We start from the raw sequence: 22,898 nt of genomic DNA, 5'->3' as shown, positions 1-22,898 counted from the left end.
GCCGTGCGAATCCTGCGGTTAGTATAATCCGTGCGAATACTACGTAGCTAGGTTGGCCTAAATTCTTTTTCTTGAGAAGAACTGATGAGGTGAACTCTCTTGAAAAAAGAGGCAAGTAGTTTTTGTCAAAGGGCGACGATTTTTTCTTAAGAACTGTTGAAGGACGCTGCTACACGGCAGTCGACCGATCCTAGCCCCGGATCGGTTCCCTTCTGAGCCGTTTGATCATCAAACGGTAGACTTACTATCGTTCCTCTACACGGAAGTCACACACGCACGCAACCGCCTCCTCCCAACCTCATCTTCCGCAATGCTTGCGCTGCGCTCCCTGAGCCGCCCTCGTCGATCACTTCCCTGGAGCACTGCTCTCACTTGACTCACACCTCGCAGCACTTGGCACCGACTTCGCTCGCTGATCGTTGCACCCTGCCACTATCGCTCATAGCAACCAGCCACGGACTCACATGATCAGCAATCACACCAAAATCTCTCAAAGTCTGCCTTATCCATAACAATTGAGTGCAACAGCTACTGCAGCAATATATCCGACTTCGACGGCGGAGGTTGATACGAAGTTTTGTTCTTCGTGGCCCAACTAACAAATGATCTTTCAAGGAATTGACATGTTCCGGAGGTTGACTTCCTATCTCCATTGTTGAGTATCGTGGTTATTAAAAAAGTTAGGATAGCGTAGGATATTATTCTACCTTGCCTTAACTTTAAGCAAATCATGTACTCACTATATATATGTCCACGACGCTTAAGCAATAAAACGAACTATTCCATCAATCCTCTCTCTCCCTTCTAACATGGTATCAGTTTTCGGATTCTAAACCCTAGCCGCCGTCGCTTCCGCACCCGCGCGTCGCCCCCGGGACGGTCGACCTCCATGATCGCCGCCGGGGGCCGCGCCGCCCGTACCTAGGGTTCGTCCGCCGGTCGTGTTGACCGGCTGCCCTAAAGAGTCTTTTTCCTGATCCGTTGATCGGGATTTTTCTCTCTCGTCGATCGATTGGTCGCCGATTGATTGATAGGTGTTATTTCTCTTTGATTTGCCAATCTAAGACTGGATTGCGTCGCCCATCGCCGTCCTCGTCTACAGTGCGCCTCTACTCCGACCTGATAGCCACTACACCGGCCTGTTCTCCCCATGGCTTTATCGCGGCATGCGGCCTCCTTCGCCTGCATCACCACGACCGAAGCTAGGAGCGCATCAGGTGCGGCCGCTGTTTGCATCGTCCGCAGGCGTGTCCATCGGCGCGGCATGGCCACTCTGCGTGGGTTGCTCGGGCGCCTGAATTGACCCATCGGTCCACGTCACATCCAGGGCACTTGAGCATCACGTGCATGTCTTGATCGCATGTCAATGCATCCCATGCGAGTTTATACTAGCACACATGCATGATGTCTGATTCAGCTCTCGTGCACAGCTCGTGTCCCGCTCCTGCCACGTCTGGTCTGCTCTTCTCGATATCGCCCGTCGCGCTTGCGGTCTGATCAACCGTCTGCATGGGCCTCTGCAGGTCCTATAAAGATTGTTCCGAGTACAGCGCGTCCTTTCACCGATCGAGCATCGGACTACCGCTGCACCGCCCCGTCGGGTTGTAGGGTCGCCGCCCTGTGGTTCTTCTGTCGGCTGCATTGACCTGCATCACCGCTGTGTCGCTCCTTCGGGTCGTAGTGCCGCGGCCCGCGGTCTATCGCCGTCCCGAGGCCATCCGCTCCAGGTCGTCCCTGTGGCTGCATCGACCCTCGCGCCGCCCCTGCGTCGCCCCGTCGGGCGTAGCGAGCGTGGCACGTGGTACACGCCGCGGTCCCGAGACCGTTCCCGCGATTGCACCGACCCGGTTCCGCCGCTGCGCCGCCCCTTCGGGCCGTAGCGCCGCGGTCCCCGCCGCCACCCCGAGGTCTTCTCGCCGTCGCCCCGACCTGCCTGCCGCCGCTGCATCGCCCCATCGGGCCGTAGCGCTGCGGCCCGCGGTCCACCGCCGTCCCCGCGCGTCGACTTCCCGTGGTATGTGCCGCGCCGCCTCCCTTGGCGCAAGAACGCCACCGTCCGCGCCGGTCTTCGTCACGCTGTTGGGTTCCTCGCCCACTTCGAGCACCGCCGCCGCGCTACTAACCTAGCCGGCGCCGCTGCCGCCGTCAGGCCGCCACCGCTGCTCTTCTTCGACCGCCGCCGCCGCTACCCCCGTAGCCGCCGCCGCTCGTCCACCTCCTTCGTCTTCGTCCAGCACCAGCCCGTCGCCAGCATTGCCGTCATCTACCCCGACCACTTCGTCTACTCCGACAACCGCAAGCAACATCGGCCCCGCGCCGATTGGCGTCGCAACCGTCGTCGAGTTCTTCTCTGCTGGCCTCTCCGACTTCTCTGACATGGCGTACAGCTCTTGCAGGTCCCAGTCTATGCATGCCCGGTGCTGGCAACACCGATGCGTGCCTTCGTCTACGACGTGTCCCCGGTCCTGGCAAGCCTGGTGCGGTGCTTCGTCAACTTCGTCTTCGTCCGTCTTCGCATGTCTGGTGTTGGCAACACCGGCGCGTGCCTTCGTCTACGATGTTTCCCTGGGTTTGGCACACCCGATGCGACGCCTCATCAACACCGTCTTCTTTCCGGCGCACCACTCCTTCGACACTACTGCGCCCATGACTAACTCAGCGCCTCCTTGCGCCCGCGGCTCCACGGCGACTTCCTCGACACCGGCCACCCCGACTCGACATCGACCACCGCATTCTTCGCACGACTACCTCGACCACGGCTACACCACCCTACACTCTCGGCTACCTCGACATCGGCACAAAGGGCTATCATCCGCTTGAGCAACTCGTCGGCTTCCTCTCGAGTCAACGCGTCCGCGACGCGACACCGTCCACGATGCTCCCGATAGGACTGCGGGGCGATGTCAGTCCGTCGGCTGCTATTCTCTCCAGTCTGACCGTCCGCGTCGCTCCTGTTGTTCGCAACGCTACCGCTACGACTGCGGGGGGATGTTAGAGATATATTTGGGTTACATATGTTTGGTAGTCTAGGATTTGTAATCCATCTCCTACCTTATCTATAGGAGAGGCGTCTTGCCCTCCAAGCCTTGTACTCAATATATACTCGCCCTCGAGGCTCAATAATACATCCATCATATTCCGCAACAATCCCTCTCTCTCCCTTCTAACATCCATGATCTGAATCCAAATGTCCAACGAAATCAAAGGAGGCATCCTTAGGGTACCAAAGCCCAAAGTTTGGCGTATGAAATGAAAGCCGGGAATTCAAAATCACACCAAGACTGCCTCCTTACGAAATCAAAGGAGGCATCCCGAATATCCAACAATCACACCAAAATCTTTCGATTTCGTGAAAGACTAGAAATGAACTAACGCAATCATACCAAGCTCTCCAGGGGCTTGCTTTAAACTATATAATGCCTTGTGAAGTTTAGACATTTTCGGGGTTACGCTGATCCTCAAAAACCGGTGGTTGTGCTACATATACCTCCTCATTAATTGGTGATCTAGTTTCATCTTCCAGATGAGAATGGCGCAGTTCACTTCTTAGCTCTTGGGTGAGTGTCTCCACCTTCCGATGGATCGACACCCTTCATGCCAGGGCGAGGGGCATGGAGCCCCTTCGAAGATGGAGGAGGGTGTCACTATGTGAGACAGAGCCATGAAGATGACGAGAGTGTCTATTCACCTGCCGATTGTTCCTTCCGTCAAGGCCCTGCTGTGTCGTAGTTTGTTCACATTGCAGAGCTTCATCGACTCCGAGCTGCTTGTTCCTTTACATATCTTTGTTTGTAGTTTCTGGAGCATGTTAGATGTTTCCAGAACACTTTGTATATTTTCACTATTTTCTGGTCTTATTTGTGTAAGATGTGAGTTGTAATCTCCTGGCAGATTTTTGGCTTTGTTTATTCAAAGTAGGGCTCCTTTCGAGCCTTCTCTCTAGGAAAATGCTACACTTACGGAAAACAATTACATATATGATTGAGTTTAGTTAGTTTGTTGCCTAAATATCTCCATTTGCATCCCTTCACACATTCTGGACTCAAGAGATTAATACTGATGGAGACGAATGCAACTGGCGTGGAGAAGCATCTTCCCGCCATGGTCCCAGCGAGGAGATTACGGATTTCTGATCTGCCTATTTCCTAGTGCCTACTACCTCCCTTGATGTCCTCTCTAGTATGACATGCTCATGTAGTGATACCAGCCCACGTAGGCCGTAAAGAGTGTGCATGGAGACAAGGAGTGCAAATGCAACCCAGTCAAGTGCAATACATAGACAAGTACACGACCTGATCATACACAAGGAGCACAACAATGCAAAATTGCGCATCTACCATTTCCAACCTTGGCTTCGCCTGCCCCTAATATCGAAGGGGTCAGGAATGGAGAAACGTTCAGCTTCTTTGACGGGACTAGCTTCCCTGTATAATTCCATCGCCTCCTTCAAGACTTTGTCCTGCGACAAGGACTGCACTCTTTTCTTACCTGAAGGGTGAGTAGAGAGGTAGTTTTCCAATTCTGAATTTCTTGAGAGCTTTCCTAGCTTCTCTTCGACCGCAATGGCTATGTGTGGATCGAAACCAGCTGCAGCAAGTAGCAGCATTCCAATGTGATCTGCCTCTATCTCCATCCTACAAAGGTAACATGTAACACCATGAGAACTCCTAACATGAGGCATAGTTGCACATATTTGATACTACATTGACAAGGTGAGAACTGTACAACACGCAGCTCTCATAGTTTTATTTTTTGAAGAGTAAGGTAACGCCTCCCATGGATGATACATTGAATCTAGTACTCTACCATATAAGCAACAGTATTGTGTTGGGCTAACTCTGCCATATTAGAACCACGGTCATAGAAGGGAAAGTAATGGTCTCAATTCCTGTGAAGATGCTAAGTGCAAGGACTTGCTCACGCAATTTCTTTGGGTGTCTACAAATTTTCATGAGGGAAGCACAAGTGTTGTGTCATGTATTAAAAAAGAAACAAGTTTATTTACACAGGGGCACAAAAATTTATGTTGAATAAAAATTGACATCAACATAAACGGCACTAACATGACCATGTGGAAACAAAAATATGTTTCTTTCTTTCTAATGTTCACGATTTTATTGCCCATCCTTAGAATTCTACTGGTAATAAACTTATTGTCGGTTATGTCTAAGAATCTACATCTATACAAATTTCATTACACAGAATTGTTTGTGATGCACGGCTATAACAAGGAAATCTGGAATTTAGACTACCTGATGGACTCTATCAAACATGGTCATGATTTAAGAATAGCAATTCTTACCTGTCCATTACATAGAAATAATTCTCTGTTTTTTTTAGACAATCGCATAGTATGGAGTGAAATAACAACAATATCTTTTGCGGATTAGCTAATTCTAATCCAGATGGGAATTAACAAAGTCTCATCTAACTGTTGTGCCATTTGACTTTACGCAAAGATCCATGCCGATTTTGTTTTCTTTCTTCTTTTTCATACTAATGTCATTTAGATGAGACATAGTTAATTCTCATATACTCCCTCCATTCCCAAATATAAGATATTTTGAATATTTCAATGTGGACTATATACGAACTGAAATAAGTGAACAAACACATTAAAATGTGTCTATATACATTCGATTCACACAAAAAAACTATAGTATCTTATATTTGTGAACGGAGGGAGTAGATGAGAGCTAGACATACCCAGATACCCTATCTTTTGAGCAATTAGCACTAAAAGAACAGAAAATCACTAATCCTAGGCCAATTACTTAACACTAGATTTATCACACTCTCATTGAGAAATTAATGCATCAAGGGTCAAAGCAATTTCTGCCATTTCAATAACATTTGCAACTTAATTATCACACATGCAGAATGTAGATCACCGTGAACAATGTAAAATGCAGAAGTGATGAATACATGTCTTACTTTCGTGAGAAGGGCAGCGTGAATAGTAATTTCGATACACCCCTCATGAAGTCTGGACTGTCCCGCCCCATGACAAGTCGTTGCACAGCATAAGAACACAAGCTCTTGGTGATCGCCTCGGCCGAGTGCCTCGCAATAATGTGTCCGACCTGCGCAAAAAATCACCGGTTTCAGTTTGATGGGTTCACTGTAAATTGTAAACCCTCCCAAGATTGCATAGTATGCAGAGGCCGTGTCTGGTTTGCCCTAAGTACGGCTGTATAGCCTTGATGGGATGATTGAATTGGATTAATATTAAAAAAATCCTTTGTCGAAAAATAAATAAATAAATAAGATCTTGTTACCACCTCATGCCCTAGCACAGAGGCGATCTCGGCATCGGTTTTGAAGTAGTCGAGCAATCCAGTGTAGACCACGATCTTGCCTGGGACGCACATCGCGTTGACCTGCCTATCTTCCACGACGATCACCTCCCAATCGAGCCCGTCGAGATGCCTCGTCATCGCCTGCTTCCCGTAGTTCCTGGCCATGAACCTGTCATTCAGCAGCTCCCCGGCTGGATCGACGGGCGCAACTCCAAGGGTGCGTCGGGCGGCGCGGACGATCTCCGAGGTAATGCGCCTGACGCGCACGCTCTCGTAGTGTTCCGCGGGTAGGATCATGCCGGCTTTCTCCTTCTTGAGATCGTCGAACGCGCGCCCGCCGAGCCACCGCTCGATCCGGGGAGAGAGGAACACGAGGTGGGTGCGGTTGGTGTACGGCACGGTCTCGAGGTTGTGGTAGTAGGCGGCGATCGCCGCGGCGCCAGGGGCGAGAACCCGCGCGGCCAACTTCCGCCAGTCGTGGTACCAGGGCTCCCCGCCGCGGCCTCGGGTGAAGTGGATGAGCTCCGGGCGCTGCGGACATTGGCTTGGGGTAGTGGCCGAGCGCGAGACCGCAGGCAAGCGCCGCCGGTAGGCGCGGTAGGACCTAGTGGCCGTGCGCAGCGGCGGCTGTGGTGGTCGGACTTGGACCCCCGGCTTGCAGCGCACGATGAGCCGGAAGATGGCGGAGCCCGATTTCTTCAAAATTTGGTTCATGTTCGCTTTATTTCCCTCGTAGACGCCGGATTGATCGGAGAAGGGAGGTAGTAGCTAGCTAGCGGCGCCGGTGCGCAATAGGGGGCGCATCTGCCGCTCGCCGTCGCCGGGCGCTTAAGTGTTTCTTTAGCGGGCTTACGCAGTTCGTAAAGCCCTTTGCCATGGGTTATGTACGATTTGGCCTTATAGCCTTGTCAATCAAGCCTGCGAGTTTCCCGTTAATAACGGGAGCAACTAATTAACAAGCGCTCCTTCGGAAGCCTCGCAACAATCAGTGTCACTTGCGCTCTCAACCATTCACTACGTGTCGCGCTTTGGGTGCTATCTCCGGATTTTGTTTTTTCTTTTATTTTTCCGCATGCGTTTTCGACTTTTTAACAGTTTTTTTGACGTTTTGGTTTTCACCAGTCTTCCCTAGCTTTTCGATAAAAAAAGCTTTTTTGCGTAAAAAAACACTTTTTTTTCTTTCATGAGAGTCACAGTTTTGCTTCCGCGAGAGGCACGGTTGTGCTTTCGTGAGAGTCACGGCCGTGCCTCTCGGAAAAACGCGCTTTCTGTTTTTTCCTTTCACGAGAGTCACGGTTTTGCTTTCGCGAGAGGCACAGTTGTGTTTTCGCGAGAGTCACGGCTGTGCCTCTCAGAACGGAAAAAATGTATTTTTTGTATTTTTTTCACGAGAGTGACGGTTTTGCTTCCGCGGGAGTCACGGCCGTGCCTCTCGGAAACAGGAAAAAAAATGCGTTTTCTGTTTTTTTCGCGAGAGTGACGGTTTTGCTTCCGCGAGAGGCACGGGTGTGCTTTCGCGAGAGGCCGTGCCTCTCTAAAACAAAAAAAAACGTGTTTTCTGTTTTTTCTTTCGCGAGAGTCACGGTTTTGCTTCCGCGAGAGGCACGGTTGTGCTTTCGCGAGAGTCACGGCCGTGCCTCTCGGAAAGGGGAAAATGTGTTTTCTGTTTTTTTTGTTTCGCGAGAGTCACGGTTTTGCTTTCGCGAGAGTCACGGCCGTGCCTCTCGGAAACCGAAAAAAATGCTTTTTCTTTTTTTTTGCGAGAGTGACGGTTTTGCTTCCGCGAGAAGCACGGTTGTGCTTTCGCGAGAGTCACGGCCGTGCCTCTCTAAAACAAAAAAAAACGTGTTTTATGTTTTTTCGCGAGAGTCACGGTTTTGCTTACGCGAGAGGCACGATTGTGTTTTCGCGAGAGTCACGGCCGTGCCTCCTTGGAAACGAAAATAAAAGCGTTTTCTCTTCTTCTTCTTCTTTTTCTTTCACGAGAGGCACGGTTTTGCTTCCGCGAGAGGCACGGGCTTGCCTCTTTTGGAAAGGGAAAAAACCCGTGCTTCCGGTTTGGTTTTTCGTTCGGTTTTTTTCTGAAAAAAAGTTCGTTAAAATCGATCAACATGTAATCTAATTTTGAAAATCTCGACGCAAGGAATCCAACAATGTAAGCGGTTCAAGATTTGAACGCACGTTCTAAGAGATAAAATATTTTGAATAAACGGATCTACGAAAGAAGGAAAAACTCCCAGGTTGCGACAAGTGGCGCGCGTACAGCGCGTTATTTGTTGCAACCTGGGAAAGTTGGAGTGATCTTAGCAACGAATACTTCTTAACTAGTGATTTCGGTTAATGACTCATGTTTTCACTCCGATCAGTCGAAGGGAAAATCCTATACGACGCTAATTGCGGCAGAGTGCTGCTGAATCGCGTAGGCAGCAAGCTAGCGATGTCATAATGGGCCGGCCCGTTTTAGCGGTAGCAGTGTACACAAGGTTTCAGTTTTGGAACCATTCAGAAGGTTCCTTTGTCTAAAAAATAAAAGATCTAGATGGTTCATGTCTGAACCGTTTTCTTTCTCAGTTGTTTCTTTACTGGTTTTTTTGAATTTCTTTGTTTTTTATTTTTTATTTTTCCTATTTTGTTTTTTCTTCTCTTTTAACTTTGTTTAATTTTTTTACAAATTTCAGAAACGTTGATGATTTTATGAAAATATTCATGTTTTAAAAAATTCTCATGTTTCTAAAAATGTTTGGGTTTTCAAAAGATATTCCAGTTTTAAAAAAACTTGTTAACAAATTCAAATAAATGTTCCAAATATTCAAATATGTTCCTGTTTTAAAAAATTGTTTAGAAATCACAATAATGTTCATGTTTTATTAACAGTTCACGTTTCCAAAAAGTGTTCAAAACTAAAATTGTTTGTGTTTTCAAAAAAAGTTTGAAAATTTCAAGAATGTTCACGTTTTCATTTTTTCAGAATTATAAAGATTGTTTCTGTTTCCATTATTTTGCTCACAATTAAGAAAACGTGTTCCAAAAAAAAGGTCACGGTTTCAAAATATGTTCACAATTTTAAAAATTTATCACCTACCCATTTGACTATCTTTTGGGAATGCTTCCGAAAATATCTGTTAAGCTTGAAGAAAGTACACTCCACTACTGCACTCACTGACAATCAATGGTCACCCTTGAGCACATTGTTGACACATTCAATCATGTTGCTCACCATGTCGTCGTATTTCTAACCTCCTTAATCATGCCCGCGTGCCCACTTGTGTTTCTCGTCCATATTCCTTTTTAAGAATTCTTTTCCCCCTTTGTTCAGTGCTAGGTATAGTTTTTCGTAGCGAGATTGGAATGCATCGGTGGTGAAGGTCATGCAAACATGGATTAGATCTTGGCTGAACTCCTTGCTCTTACATGCCTAGTAAAAGTTTGCCACGAAATGCCTCATGCGCCGTCGGTGGTGAAGCTTTGAAAGACGTGGAATAACAATGTCCATTGCCTTGAGTATGCCATGGAGCCGGTCCGATCTGATGTATACCTCCTTATCTACATTCACCTTGTTCCTCACATGCCTCATGAACCACTCTCAGTTGTCTTGGTGCTCCGAAGGCACCAAAGAAAATGCCACTACCAACAAATTTGTTGTTATTGGATGAGTGCGTCATTGCTATCATTATTGTGCCATTGTATTTGTCGGTCTAGGAAGTGTCATCTATAAAAAAATGACCGACAATACTTAAATGGCCCAATGCATTGCCCATAACTCCAAAAGGCACTGTGGAACACTCCAATATCGCCCTGAACCACATGGTACATGTCCGAGTTCCTATGTGTAATCGCTCCGGACAACCTCGAGAGGCGATTGTATTCTTCTTCATAATCACCATAAAAATAGCATTTGCATTGGCCTTCCAGGTCTTTCCATACTTGACTTCATATCCATAATGTCTTTTCCCCGTACGCATGAGAAACTCCACCTTGACGGCTGGATCACATGCTATTTCTTTCATCAATTTGTACTCGAGATACTCAAACATGAGTCGACGGTGTCCCTTACAGCGGCCTAATTCCGATGGCGGTGGGCAGTTGTGAGTGACTACACAACTTTGAACACCCTTTGCCCAGTTTCGTAAATTATGCTTCCGCGGACCTTCTATGGGCTTCCTTCTTTGTTACATTCACGGTTTAACACACTTTTTGGTTGGAGTGGACACCAATATATGACCTATGGTTCCTAATGGCAGTCACTCAGCCGCACCTTGAACTCCTCCAAGCACACAAACTTCACGCATTTCTTCAAATAAGCATTCTCGTCCTCGTTCTTCGGCCTTCGGTCGCCTAGTTCCGAGCAGGGTGTCGGCTCAATCGCCGCCATTCTCATGCCACCATCAACTATGGCCTTATGGGCAAGGCTAAGATCACGAAACAAGGAAGTTTATTTTTCCTTACCCGTCAACTCGAATAAGATTTGGTTTTCTTTCTATGTGAATCCATCATCGTCCAATTCTTCCTCCAACCCTCGTCATCCGAGTGATACCCATACATATACCTAAAGGGAGCTCAAAATCCATGTCCTGCTGCGCGACAAGGACATTGAAATCACCGATATCATTATAATGAATCTCTTCCTCTTGCACAAAATCATCACTAACGACATCACCATCATCTTGAATTACTATGGCAATAGATTCACCTCAACTTCATTTGATTGGCTACTTTGTGGTTGGCTAGAAGCATTAGGGGCATACACCCTGATACGTCTCCAACGTATCCATAATTTTTTATTGTTCCATGCTATATTATATTATGTTTTGGACATTATTGGGCTTTATTATACACTTTTATATTATTTTTGGGACTAACCTATTAACCGGAGGCCCAGCCCAGAATTGCTGTTTTTTTGCCTATTTCAGAGTTTCGCAGAAAAAGAATATCAAACGGAGTCCAAACAGAGTGAAACCTTCGGGAACGTGATTTTTGGAACGAACGTGACCCAGAGGACTTGGACCCTACGTCAAGAAAGCAACCAGGAAGGCACGAGGTAGGGGGCGCGCCTACCCCCCCCCCCCCAAGCGCGCCCTCCACCCTCGTGGGGCCCACGTTGCTCCACCGACGTACTTCTTCCTCCTATATATACCTACGTACCCCCAAACTATCAGATACGGAGCCAAAAACCTAATTCCACCGCCGCAATCTTCTGTACCCGTGAGATCCCATCTTAGGGCCTTTTCCGGAGCTCCGCCGGAGGGGGCATCGATCACGGAGGGCTTCTACATCAACACCATAGCCTCTCCGATGATGTGTGAGTAGTTTACCTCAGACCTTCGGGTCCATAGTTATTAGCTAGATGGCTTCTTCTCTCTCTTTGGATCTCAATACAATGTTCTCCCCCTCTCTTGTGGAGATCTATTCGATGTAATCTTCTTTTGCGGTGTGTTTGTTGAGATCGATGAATTGTGGGTCTATGATCAAGTTTATCTACGAACAATATTTGAATCTTCTCTGAGTTCTTTTATATATGATTGGTTATCTTTGCAAGTCTCTTCGAATTATCAGTTTGGTCTGGCCTACTAGATTGATCTTTCTTGCAATGGGAGAAGTGCTTAGCTTTGGGTTCAATCTTGCGGTGTCCTTTCCAAGTGACAGTAGGGGCAGCAAGGCACGTATTGTATTGTTGCCATCGAGGATAACAAGATGGGGTTTATATCATATTGCATGAGTTTATCCCTCTACATCATGTCATCTTACTTAAAGCGTTACTCTATTCTTTTGCACTTAATACTCTAGATGCATGCTGGATAGCGGTCGATGTGTGGAGTAATAATAATAGATGCAGGCAGGAGTCGGTCTACTTGTCTCGGACGTGATGCCTATATACATGATCATACCTAGATATTCTCATAACTATGCTCAATTCAGTCAATTGCTCAACAGTAATTTGTTTACCCACCGTAATACTTATGCTCTCGAGAGAAGCCACTAGTGAAACCTATGGCCCCCGGGTCTATTTTCCATCATATTAATCTTCCAACACTTAGCTATTTTTATTGCCTTTTATTTTACTTTGCATCTTTATCATAAAAATACCATAAATATTATCTTATCATATCTATCAGATCTCACTTTCGTAAGTGACCTGAAGGGATTGACAACCCCTTTATTGTGTTGGTTACGAGGATTTTATTTGTTTGTGTAGGTGCGAGGGACTCGTGCGTGGCCTCCTACTGGATTGATACCTTGGTTTTCAAAAACTGAGGGAAATACTTACGCTGCTTTACTGCATCACCCTTTCCTCTTCAAGGGAAACCAACGCAGTGCTCAAGAGGTAGCAAGATGGATTTCTGGCGCCGTTGCCGGGGAGTCTACGCAAAAGTCAACATACCAAGTACCCATCACAAACCCTTATCTCCCGCATTACATTATTTGCCATTTGCCTCTCGTTTTCCTCTCTCCCACTTCACCCTTGCCGTTTCATTCGCCCTCTCTTTTCTGTTCGCCTCTTTTTCGCGTGCTTCTTTTTTGCTCGTGTGTTGGATTGTTTGCTTGTCACGATGGCTCTACCTAGATTTGGTGATCTTCACCTTAAAAGGTTAGAAGAAATCGAAAGCAACATTAGGAGTTTTATGGTCTTACAATTTGAGCATAATAATTTCTTTAGAAACGAGCTTAAGGAACAAAAAAGCTTTATGGGTTATATGAATAAAGAGCTCGATGATATGTCTAAAGAATTTGATTGTTTGAAATCTCATATTGCTCATCTTGAGAAGTTAATAGCTGAAGTTTCGGATAAGCAGGCCACCTTAGTTAATAAGCCGGAATTTTTTTTGGAAAATAAAGATGAAGATCCAAAAGTTATTGATGTGTCCCCTATTAAATCTTCGTTTTGCAATATGAATCTTGATAATGATGGGACTGAATATGATCCGCCTTTACCTAGAAGGCGTTCCAAAAATTCGGAGTTTTTAGATCTTGATGCAAAAATTGGTAAAAGTGGGATTGAAGAGATCAAAACTGTAGATATTAATGAACCCGCTATTTTGGATTTCAAGGAATTTAACTATGATAATTGCTCTTTGATAGATTGTATTTCCTTGTTGCAATCCGTGCTAAATTCTCCACATGCTTATAGTCAAAATAAAGCTTTTACTAAACATATCGTTGATGCTTTGATGCAATCTTATGAAGAAAAACTTGAGTTGGAAGTTTCTATCCCTAGAAAACTTTATGATGAGTGGGAACCTACTATTAAAATTAAAATTAAAGATCATGAATGCTATGCTTTGTGTGATTTGGGTGCTAGTGTTTCCACGATCCCAAAGACTTTGTGTGATTTGTTAGGTTTCCGTGATTTTGATGATTGCTCTTTAAACTTGCACCTTGCGGATTCCACCATTAAGAAACCTATGGGAAGAATTAATGATGTTATTATTGTTGCAAATAGGAATTATGTACCCGCGGATTTTATTGTTCTTGATATAGATTGCAATCCTTCATGTCCTATTATTCTTGGTAGACCTTTCCTTAGAACGATTGGTGCAATTATTGATATGAAGGAAGGGAATATTAGATTCCAATTTCCGTTAAGAAAAGGCATGGAACACTTCCCTAGAAAAAAAATAAAATTACCTTATGAATCTATTATGAGAGCCACTTATGGATTGCCTACCGAAGATGGCAATACCTAGATCTATCCTTACTTTTATGCCTAGCTAGGGGCGTTAAACGATAGCGCTTGTTGGGAGGCAACCCAATTTTATTTTTTAGTTTTTTGATTTTTGCTTCTATTTAGGAATAAATATTTGATCTAGCCTCTGGTTAGATTTGTTTTTATGTTTTAATTAGTGTTTGTGCCAAGTTTAACCTATAGGATCTTCTTGGATGATAGTTATTTGATCTTGCTGAAAATTCCAGAAACTTTCTGTTCACGAACATAATTGTTAAAAATCACCAGAACGTGATAAAATATTTATTCCAATTTCTGCTGATCAATAAACAAATTTTCTAGGTCTTCCTATTTTGTCTGAATTTTTGGAGTTCCAGAAGTTTGCGTTAGTTACAGATTACTACAGACTGTTCTGTTTTTGACAGATTCTGTTTTTCGTGTGTTGTTTGCTTACTTTGATGAATCTATGGCTAATAAAATAGTTTATAAACCATAGAGAAGTTGGAATACAGTAGGTTTAACACCAATATAAATAAAGAATGAGTTCATTACAGTACCTTGAAGTGGTGTTTTGTTTTCTTTCGCTAACGGAGCTCACGAGATTTTCTGTTAAGTTTTGTGTTGTGAAGTTTTCAAGTTTTGGGTGAAAGATTTGATGGATTATGGAACAAGAAGTGGCAAGAGCCTAAGCTTGGGGATGCCCATGGCACCCCAACATAATCTAAGGACACCTAAAAGCCAAAGCTTGGGGATGCCCCGGAAGGCATCCCCTCTTTCGTCTACTTCCATCGGTAACTTTACTTGGAGCTATATTTTATTCACCACATGATATGTGTTTTGCTTGGAGCGTTTTGTATTAGTTGAGTCTTTGTTTTTTAGTTTACCACAATCATCCTTGCTGTACACACCTTTTGAGAAAGACACACATGATTCGGAAATTGTTAGAATACTCTATGTGCTTCACTTATATCTTTTGAGCTATATAGTTTTGCTCTAGTGCTTCACTTATATATTTTAGAGCACGACAGTGGATTTGTTTTATAGACACTATTGATCTCTCATGCTTCACTTATATTATTTTGAGAGTCTTAAAATAGTATGGCAATTGCTTTAATTATAATATCATGAGAAATTTGATGCTTGATAATTATTTTGAGATATAAAGGTGGTAATATCATAGTTGTGCTAGTTGAGTAATTGTGGAATTGAAAAATACTTGTGTTGGAGTTTGTGATTCCCGTAGCATGCACGTATAATGAACCGTTATGTAACGAAGTCGGAGCATGAGGTATTTATTGATTGCCATCCTTTGTGTGGCGGTCGGGATCGCGCGATGGTTAACTCCTACCAACCCTTCACCTAGGAGCATGCGTAATAGTACTTTGCTTCGAGGGCTAATAAATTTTTGCAATAAGTATATGAGTTCTTTATGACTAATGTGAGTCCATGGATTGTACGCACACTTACCTTTCCGCAATTTTCTAGCCTCTTCGGTACCGTGCATTGCCCTTTCTCACCTTGAGAGTTGGTGCAAACTTCGCCGGTGCATCCAAACCCCGTGATATGATACGGTCTATCACACATAAACCTCCTTATATCTTCCTCAAAGAAGCCACCATACCTACCTATTATGGCATTTCCATAGCCATTCCGAGATATATTGCCATGCAACTTTCCATCGTTTCGTTTATCATGACACGCTCCATTATTGTCATATTGCCTTGCATGATCATGTAGTTGACATTGTATTTGTGGCAAAGCCGCATTCATAATTCTTTCATACATGTCGCTCTTGATTCATTGCATATCCCGGTGCACCGCCAGAGGCATTCACATAGAGTCATATTTTGTTCTAAGTATTGAGTTGTAATTCATGAGTTGTAAGTAAATAAAAGTGTGATGATCATCATTATTAGAGCATTGTCCCAAGTGAGGAAAGGATGATGGAGATTATGATTCCCCCACAAGTCGGGATGAGACTCCGGACTAAATAAATAAATAAAAGAGGCCATTTAAAAGAGAAAAGGCCCAAAAAATGAGAGAAAAAGAGAGAAGGGACAATGTTACTATCCTTTTACCACACTTGTGCTTCAAAGTAGCACCGTGATCTTCATGATAGAGAGTCTCTCATTTTGTCGCTTTCATATACTAGTTGGAAATTTCATTATAGAACTTGGCTTGTATATTCCAATGATGGGCTTCCTCAAATGCCCGAGGTCTTCGTGAGCAAGCAAGTTGGATGCACACCCACTTAGTTTCTTTTGTTTGAGGTTTCATACACTTATAGCTCTAGTGCATCCGTTGCATGGCAATCCCTACTCCTTGCATTGACATCAATTGATGGGGATCTCCATAGCCCGTTGATTAGCCTCGTTGATGTGAGACTTTCTCCTTTTTTGTCTTCCCACATAACCCCTACCATTATACCTTATTCCACCATAGTGCTATATCCATGGCTTGCGCTCATGTATTGCGTAAAAGTTGAAAAGGCTGAAGCGCGTTAAAAGTATGAACCAATTGCTTGGCTAAAACCGGGGTTGTACATGATATGAATATTTTGTGTGGGGAAGATGGAGCATAGCCAGACTATATGATTTTGTAGGGATAACTTGCTTTGGCTATGTTAGTTTGATAAGACATAATTGCTTGGTTAGCATGCTTGAAGTATTATTGTTTTTATGTCAACATTAAACTTTTATCTTGAATCATATTAAATCTGAACATTCGTGCCACAATAAGAAGAATTACATTGAAATTATGCTAAGTAGCATTCCACATCAAAAATTCTGTTTTTATCATTTACCTACTCGAGGACGAGCAGGAATTAAGCTTGGGGATGCTTGATACGTCTCCAACGTATCTATAATTTTTTATTGTTCCATGTTATATTATATTCTGTTTTGGACATTATTGGGCTTTATTATACACTTTTATATTATTTTTGGGACTAACCTATTAACCGGAGGCCCAGCCAGAATTGTTGTTTTTTGCCTATTTCAGAGTTTCGCAGAAAAAGAATATCAAACGGAGTCCAAACGGAATGAAACCTTCAGGAACGTGATTTTTGGAACGAACGTGATCCAGAGGACTTGGACCCTACGTCAAAAAAGCAACCAGGAAGACACGAGGTAGGGGGGCGCGCCTACCCCCCTAGGCGCGCCCTCCACCCTCGTGGGGCCCACGTTGCTCCACCGACGTACTTCTTCCTCCTATATATACCTACGTACCCCCAAACTATCAGATACGGAGCCAAAAACCTAATTCCACCGCCGCAACCTTCTGTACCCGTGAGATCCCATCTTAGGGCCTTCTTCGGAGCTCCGCCGGAGGGGGCATCGATCACGGAGGGCTTCTATATCAACACCATAGCCTCTCCAATGATGTGTGAGTAGTTTACCTCAGACCTTCGGGTCCATAGTTATTAGCTAGATGGCTTCTTCTCTCTCTTTGGATCTCAATACAATGTTCTCCCCCTCTCTTGTGGAGATCTATTCGATGTAATCTTCTTTTGCGGTGTGTTTGTTGAGATCGATGAATTGTGGGTCTATGATTAAGTTTATCTACGAACAATATTTGAATCTTCTCTGAATTCTTTTATGTATGATTGGTTATCTTTGCAAATCTTTGAATTATCAGTTTGGTCTGGCCTACTAGATTGATCTTTCTTGCAATGGGAGAAGTGCTTAGCTTTGGGTTCAATCTTGCGGTGTCCTTTCCAAGTGACAGTAGGGGCAGCAAGGCACGTATTGTATTGTTGCTATCGAGGATAACAAGATGGGGTTTATATCATATTGCATGAGTTTATCCCTCTACATCATGTCATCTTACTTAAAGCGTTACTCTGTTCTTTTGCACTTAATACTCTAGATGCATGCTGGATAGCGGTCGATGTGTGGAGTAATAATAATAGATGCAGGCAGGAGTCGGTCTACTTGTCTCGGACGTGATGCCTATATACATGATCATACCTAGATATTCTCATAACTATGCTCAATTCAGTCAATTGCTCAACAGTAATTTGTTTACCCACCGTAATACTTATGCTCTCGAGAGAAGCCACTAGTGAAACCTATGGCCCCCGGGTCTATTTTCCATCATATTAATCTTCCAACACTTAGCTATTTTTATTGCCTTTTATTTTACTTTGCATCTTCATCATAAACATACCAAAAATATTATCTTATCATATCTATCAGATCTCACTTTCGTAAGTGACCGTGAAGGGATTGACAACCCCTTTATTGCGTTGGTTGCGAGGATTTTATTTGTTTGTGTAGGTGCAAGGGACTCGTGCGTGGCCTCCTACTGGATTGATACCTTGGTTTTCAAAAACTGAGGGAAATACTTACGCTGCTTTACTGCATCACCCTTTCCTCTTCAAGGAAAAACCAACGCAGTGCTTAAGAGGTAGCACACCCCAACTTCATTTGCTAGGCTAGTTGGGGGTTGGCTAGAAGCATTGGGGCACACACCTCGACCGTATCCACAACACGCGGCACACTTCTACTCTTGCTCATATCATGAATTGGGTAGGAGGCATGCTGGTTCAAGTCGATTTCAAGCCGAGGACCTTCAACCTTGGTGGAAAACAATTCAAGTGGCTTTTCTTTTGATTTCGCAAGTTTGTCCTTGTATACCTTTCAATGCAAATCCGAGGTGATATGCATACCCTTCAATCGAGATATTGATCCCAGTCCAACATCATACCTTCCTATTACTTTAACTTCGTCATTGGGGTCCATCAACTTCAAGACATATCTCACTTTCTCACAAACCTCCTCATAACTAGGGTGTGTATCGAAAACAATGGCTTCCACACCATTGCCCGCATTGCTACTCAAGAATGCATCCTTGTACAAATAATGAACATTAATCTTGTATCTCCTCATCTAAATATAGTACAAATAAAATTAAGGCATTAATGATAAGTCTAATGTATTGTATGGATAATTCATTACTATGCATTATATCCAAAGAACAAAACAACTACACTAGTCAATGGCTAAATTAACACATAAATGTGAAATTGCTTAGCAGTTAGCACTAGCCATAACCTTACTTCTTGCTACCAACCATAAGAATATACCTACTACACATCATAAAGCACAAAAAAACTACCATCCATCATATCCACTGTTAGCACTAGCCATAATCTTACTTCTTGCTAATCATAAGAATATACCTACTACACATCATAAAGCACAAAAAAAACTATCATCCATCATATCCACTGATTAACACAAATGGGTACAGCTAGGGTTTGCTCCCAAGTAAATAATGCCATCAACTGAGATGATTCACACGAGCCAAATTGTAGGGGGGTGAGAAAGGCTACATCAAGTGATTAAAATGGCCATGCTTCATGGACAAATGGCACCCAATGGAGAGATTTGAGAGGGGTGTGAATGGGGGAGAGAGGGGAAGGGCAGCAGCCCAAGCCTCCCACTCACTCACCCCTCCAGGGCCTACCGCCATTGAGCCTGGCGTTAGGCTATAATGGGTTGCCGTTGCAACCCTAGTGGTAGCCACTTAGCCACGTCAATGAGGGTCGTGACAGCGCAGACACGTTGACCTGGTTCCTACCGTCAGTGACCCCAACCGCGCGTCATGGTACCCTACCTCCAGCTATGACAACGGTAGAAAAAAGGTCAGATCCAAAAAAGAAATTCAAACGGGTTCAAACTGTGCTGAACTTGGCGCTTAAGGTCAGAACAGTGATTTCGCCTTTGGGATCCTCTACCTTTATAACTGACACAAACACAGGAAGTTCTGTCTTGCTGCCTCTAATAGAAACGCATACACCCAAACAACAACCAAACACATAGCAGATTCATATGCTTTTAATTTGTGCGGAATTCATACTGAATTTTTCTTTTATTATAGAATGACACAAACTTTCGTTTACTTCAGACCTCGTTGCTTGAGCTCTGCACAGGAACAAGAACAAAGAGAAAGATGTGTCTAAAACCTTGCGGACGCAATACCACCGGACATTAGCAGTTCAGAGATGTTGGGAGAGACAGAAGAGCACACCAAATATCTGAACACCGGGCACATTATGACAGCAGAACACATAATGTACACTTGTTGGCGAATCAAGCTCCCATCCAATAAACATCCAGCTTCACCAGATTTCAGCCAACCTTTAAACTTTGAACAATCGCAAGCACATGCTTCTGCGTGATGGATAGGGATATTGGCTCAAAACTCGTCCACTGAACAGTCTATACGAAGCAATTACCGACGATCTTCTGAAGCATAACAGGCACAGTCTTTCCCATATTTATTTGTAGCATCCAACCAAGTTTCAGATGCGATCAAATTCTCCAAAAGATTAGAGAAGCAGGCATTAAAAAAATGCTTAACTTACCGATACCCTCTCCCCTGATTTTCATCAGGATGTTGCCACCTCAAGCCCATAACATTAATTCGATATGATAAGACTGTAGGCATATTATAAATCAAAGATGGTTCTCCAAAAGATCAAAGACAAGTGGGCATAAATTTTGACTTCACTTTTCAACGAGAAGGGCAAGAGATTTCAGGTTACAGAACAGAGAACACATCAATGATCAAAAGATGCTCGTGAGGCCCAGGATTTAGATACTTCCCTTTTTTAACTGCAGGATCTAGATACTTGAGGGGGCAGCAGCAAATTGTTTGAAGCGGACAGCAACAACATGAGAACAGAGGAGATATCACAAACACTTTGATCAAATTTCGTCAGCAGAATTGCTGTTGTTCAAACTTAAAGCATCAGCAATTCATCATTTACTGATTCAAACTTGTCAATAGCCGTTTGCTTTACCAAATTCAGATGGAAAGTTGCAAACATAGAAATAATAAAGCACTGCAAACATCAAGCAACAACGAACGAATCCAAAGAAGGCATGCATTCCAAAACAATCAGCCCACACAAATCAATAGCTAAAATGGAAGTTACAGAAAACATAGAAGAACAGAAGATGGATCAAGTTTTCTGAAGCTGCTTCAACACTCAAATCCTATACTATTACTAAAGGCTGACCCAGGTTATGAATAAAAACTAGCATCATATGTTCTTCATGACCAGAACCAGAGTATTATACCTTCTTTTTTGTTTCCCTTCACAAAATGGTACTGTAAATTACAAGTCTCTCCCACTATAGAACTAGAATCACCCAATAAAAAGCCGGCATTCTTCCATCTTGTGACATAAATCAACTCACATTCCAGACCCAAACCAATTTCCATTCAAACCACCGTAATAACAAACATTCGCCAAAGAAATCTTGAAACTATCATCTCCCACCAAGGCAAGCATCTGGGGCTCCCGCAGCAAAGCCAGAGACTCGATACCTTCCACAACCAGGGCAACTAAACACGCACTATTCCGGTTCCCATGGGGCCTGAACTAAATTTCTCAAGCATGTGGCAAGAGAAATCAACAAACATCCATGAGCAACAAGTTAATGAGAAGTATGATTCCAGCATGGCTATCCAAATTTATGGTTCTGAGACACATTCGCAAGAACGTTTTGCAGGAACAGTGTTCATGATGATCTTTATCGCATAAAGACCTATTTTACTCGAACTAGATCTGAAGCAGGTAAGTGATAACAGAACGCTAGCGAAATCCGGATCACGATCTCAAACATCCACACTACAAAGGAACAAGAACACGGAACACATGCATCACAGGGTGTATCTAGGAGGAACATAAACGCGGGAGAAGACGGAGCAACGACACCGTCGGCCGGGGCCGTGACACGATGGGGAGGGGGATCAGTCGTCGCGCTTCTTGAGCTTGTCGACGCGCTGCTGGAGGTGGTCGAGCTTGACGACGAGGGAGGTGACGGAGAAGAGGATCCAGTAGAGGAGCAGCGCGGCGGCGATGAGGAGGGCGTTGCGCTGGGACTTCATGATGGACTTCTGGTGGCGGAGGTGCTCGGAGGGGGTGCAGGCGTGCTCGTCGTCGCAGGTGGGCCGCATCTCGTACTTCCAGTAGATGTCCATGAGCAGGAAGAGGCAGAAGGGCACCACCGACATCATGGGCTTGAGCGCGCTCCGCACCACGGAGATCATCCCGCGCCGGAGCGCGTCGAGGCCCGGCAGGGTCAGCAGCAGCAGCATGATGGCCTCCGCGCCCGCCGCGTACCCCAGCACCACCCACTCCAGCGCCATCGCGGCCGGATCTCTCGCCTTCCGATTCGCCGGAGATCGCTTTGCTTGGGAGATGGGATTTGGGAGATTGGGGATGGGGAAAACTCTGGGGTGCGTGCGTGCGTGTGCGCCGGGGGATTTCGGCTTTAGCGAGGGGAGCGGGGAGGGGATCGATCTGGGGGGGCTTTTGGGTGGAATGGGTCTATGGCGTGGCGAGGCGAGGAGGAGGTTGGGTTGGAGCGGTTCTTGTAGACGCGGTGCAGGCAGGCGCGCCAGATTTAGACGGACGACACGTTCGAGGGGCTCGATGGCTGAGTCAGTACGGGGCGGGCGGAGACGAGAACCTTCGTGCCGACCACGGAAATCGTCGTGGACGGCTCTGATCGAACTGCGGTCAAGCGACGAAAGGGAGATTCGTACACGGACGACACGAAGCAAAGTACTACGAGATTTGCTTCGCTGTGAAGGTTGGGTCTCAGCATGTAGAAATATAAAATGGTTGGGATCGCGGAGCGAGTTTCATCGCTGGTTTTCTTAGAGCATCTCCAATAGGCGCCGACGCGACGCGCGCTAAAAACTGTTTTGACGTGCGCCCATCGTCTGATTTGGCACGGCGCGCAGCGTTGGCTCCAGCAGCCGCGCTAAAATGCAGCGCGCGCGACTCTCGCACAAACAACATATGCATTCCAAAACAGAAGCAAAAAGATCAAACACAAATAAAAATAAATCAAAATAAATAGTTCAATTTCGTTATTACAACTCAAACAAACAGTTTATCGTTCAATACAACAAATAGT

At 44.9% G+C, this 22,898-nt stretch overlaps 2 protein-coding genes across 2 annotated transcripts; both read right to left on the bottom strand.

Annotated features, from left to right (window-relative positions):
- Positions 1-4,198: 4,198 nt before the first annotated feature.
- On the bottom strand, positions 4,199-7,138 carry LOC123141778 (mitochondrial metalloendopeptidase OMA1-like). The gene is made up of 3 exons (XM_044560853.1): positions 6,282-7,138; positions 5,935-6,083; positions 4,199-4,634 (listed from the first exon to the last, which is right to left on the bottom strand). Exons 1-3 carry the CDS (start codon positions 7,011-7,013, stop codon positions 4,334-4,336), a joined length of 1,182 nt encoding a protein of 393 aa, XP_044416788.1. The 5' UTR covers positions 7,014-7,138; the 3' UTR covers positions 4,199-4,333.
- Positions 7,139-21,396: 14,258 nt separating this feature from the next.
- On the bottom strand, positions 21,397-22,281 carry LOC123145420 (uncharacterized). The gene has a single exon (XM_044564827.1). The coding sequence runs from the start codon at positions 22,120-22,122 to the stop codon at positions 21,724-21,726; it is 399 nt and encodes a 132-aa protein (XP_044420762.1). The 5' UTR covers positions 22,123-22,281; the 3' UTR covers positions 21,397-21,723.
- Between the last annotated feature and the right edge of the window lie 617 nt (positions 22,282-22,898).

Source organism: Triticum aestivum, chromosome 6D, assembly GCF_018294505.1.
Source record: "Triticum aestivum cultivar Chinese Spring chromosome 6D, IWGSC CS RefSeq v2.1, whole genome shotgun sequence".
NCBI classification, from domain to species: Eukaryota; Viridiplantae; Streptophyta; class Magnoliopsida; order Poales; family Poaceae; genus Triticum; species Triticum aestivum.
The sequence above is the reverse complement of the archived record's forward strand: the minus strand, read 5'-3'. Positions and strand labels throughout refer to the sequence as shown.

Coding starts and splice junctions, on each gene's coding strand:
- LOC123145420 (XM_044564827.1), bottom strand. CDS start 22,122: ATGGCGCTGGAGTGGGTGGTGCTGGGGTACGCGGCGGGCGCGGAGGCC.
- LOC123141778 (XM_044560853.1), bottom strand. CDS start 7,013: ATGAACCAAATTTTGAAGAAATCGGGCTCCGCCATCTTCCGGCTCATC. Junction 6,084..6,281: donor CCTCTGTGCTAGGGCATGAG/GTGGTAACAAGA, acceptor TTTTTTGCGCAG/GTCGGACACATTATTGCGAG. Junction 4,635..5,934: donor ACGCTGCCCTTCTCACGAAA/GTAAGACATGTA, acceptor TTACCTTTGTAG/GATGGAGATAGAGGCAGATC.